Raw genomic sequence first — 2,114 nt, 5'->3', positions numbered from 1 at the left:
GCCTTGGTACGCTTGCGCCCATTCTTTTCTTCCTCCACAACTCGAACCCTGGATCGCCCGCCCACACGACCTCAAGGCCCACCGACCCATTGTCCATCATTCGTCTTTTGCCTGCTCCGACGACTCAACAACACACATCACCCACCCCTCCTCTCGAGTACCACTAACCATGGCCCTCGACACCATGACCTGCGCCCCCATCATGTCGACGGCTCTGCCGTGACCGCCGCATCGCTTCGCTGCTCAACAGTCAAAACTTCAACCGGTTCGGCAGCGCCGCCAGATCACCCACCGCCCTTCAAATTGGCCCACCTCTCTCCGACTTTACCTGACAGCTCTACAATTCGCTCCTCTTCTCTCCCTGCGGCTTCTGCCTACCTTACAGGAGGTCCCTTTTGCAAATGTCTATCCCCACTCTCCAGGATCCCACCACGCCAGCCGCACGCGTCGATTCCTGCGCCGAAGAAACCGCCATGCCCCAAGCTTTGCAGCAGGCGTGGCTGAATCGACCGCGTGGCGTGATGAGGCCAAGTGATGAGTGCGAAAAGGAAAACGTCAAAGACCCTGGCGCCAATGCCGCCATGACCAGTGTGGCGTGCGACGAGGATTCTGGTAAGTTTTCTAGTGTGCATCCTCAAGAGGCCCGTTCTCATATATGCATGCACAGCGACAAGCAGCACCGTCAGCACCACGGCCGACTCTTCACGCCGCTCTTCTTACGAAGCGAGATGCCCAGATCGACTAATGTCCATGACTCCGCCTGCCAATTATGGCTCAGTCTTCGATGGCCAGCTATACCGCAGCGGGTATCCCCAAGAAGAGAACTTTGACTTCCTCAGAACGCTCAAGTTGAAGAGCATCCTGTTGGTCCAGCCATGATGATTTATGCCAAGACTCGCTGCTGATCATTCCAGAACACTGGTCAAAGAAGACATTCCTGAGCCGTTTGTCCGCTTCATGCAGGACAACAAGATCAACCACATTCGTGTGCACCTGCCTGCCAACAAGGAAGTGGTCTGCATGACCCAGGAGCTCATGGTCCAAGCCCTGGGCGTCGTTCTCAACAAGGCCAACTACCCGTTACTCATTCATTGCAACAAGGGCAAGGTACGTCTTCTCGCTGCCATGTCCCTCGACATGTCTAATGTCGCGCAGCACCGGACTGGATGCGTCGTCGCTTGCCTTGACAAGGTCCTTGGAAAGTCAATGAAGACTGTCAAGGGAACGTATTCCACATACGCCTGGCCCAAGGAACGCGAGCTGGACTACAAGTTCATTGACGAATTCGACGAGCGCTCTGTTCTGTGGCTCGCTCGCTTGCAAGATTTTATTCCGGACGACGAGCCTCGCTCCGCTGCCAGCAGTCCCCTCAAGACGCAAAGCCAAATTGCGTAGACATGGACGCTCATCATCATCGCTCTAGAGGTCTAGACTACATCTCATCGTCGGTCGCGCGCCGACAGCCCCTCATGGCCCATTACGCGCCGTCATACCCCTTTCTCTTCCATTCTGTTTCGCTTCCCCAGGATTTCCTTTGGCGTTTCTCAAGACGGATCGGCAACGACGGCAGTCCCACCCACTTGCGCGGAGGCATTCGGAGGCTCAGGCAAAGGCGGAAGCAGGCGGGCGCCACCACCCTTGCTTGCAGCCAGCCCGCTCGAGACTCGGCCCGTCACACCACAACAACCCACCACGCCACTGCTGGTCGAAAAACGCCTCGCGCATGCACGTGGGGGCGCGATGGCCAAAACTTGCATCATGGTCACGGTTGAAACTGGAGTCGTTGGCTTTTTTTTTTTTTTTTTTTTTTCCTTCACTTTTCCTCACTGCATTGGCATGGTAAAATGGCGCATTGGTCCGGTCACAGGGAGGATGGTTTTGCTTTTCTACATCCCCCATTCTCCTTTTGCCCTGGTTGCATCGGTTTCTAAAAACTTGCACTGTGTTAGATAGTGCATGGTCTTCTCATGGCTTTCTTTTCTCGAGCTTCATACAAAAACCGGATCAGCTGCCTCGCGGCCTGCCCGGCTTCTTGGCTGTTTTCTTCTTTTGCACTGCTTCTCTGCTTGCATACGATTCCCCTCGCATAACTGCACCCAACGATACCAGGAGAG

At 55.2% G+C, this 2,114-nt stretch overlaps 1 protein-coding gene across 1 annotated transcript; it reads left to right on the top strand.

Moving 5' to 3' along the window:
- Positions 1 to 666: 666 nt before the first annotated feature.
- On the top strand, positions 667 to 1,810 carry IWZ02DRAFT_463081 (protein-tyrosine phosphatase). The gene is made up of 3 exons (XM_066768321.1): positions 667 to 863; positions 915 to 1,107; positions 1,156 to 1,810. The coding sequence occupies exons 1-3, from the start codon at positions 745 to 747 to the stop codon at positions 1,393 to 1,395; spliced, it is 552 nt and encodes a 183-aa protein (XP_066618400.1). The 5' UTR covers positions 667 to 744; the 3' UTR covers positions 1,396 to 1,810.
- Positions 1,811 to 2,114: the final 304 nt, after the last annotated feature.

This window comes from Phyllosticta citriasiana, assembly GCF_038021145.1.
Source record: "Phyllosticta citriasiana strain CBS 120426 chromosome Unknown IWZ02scaffold_17, whole genome shotgun sequence".
Lineage (NCBI taxonomy): Eukaryota > Fungi > Ascomycota > Dothideomycetes > Botryosphaeriales > Phyllostictaceae > Phyllosticta > Phyllosticta citriasiana.
This window is presented reverse-complemented; position numbering and strand designations above follow the sequence as displayed.

Coding starts and splice junctions, on each gene's coding strand:
- IWZ02DRAFT_463081 (XM_066768321.1), top strand. CDS start 745: ATGTCCATGACTCCGCCTGCCAATTATGGCTCAGTCTTCGATGGCCAG. Junction 864..914: donor CTCAAGTTGAAGAGCATCCT/GTTGGTCCAGCC, acceptor TGATCATTCCAG/AACACTGGTCAAAGAAGACA. Junction 1,108..1,155: donor TTCATTGCAACAAGGGCAAG/GTACGTCTTCTC, acceptor AATGTCGCGCAG/CACCGGACTGGATGCGTCGT.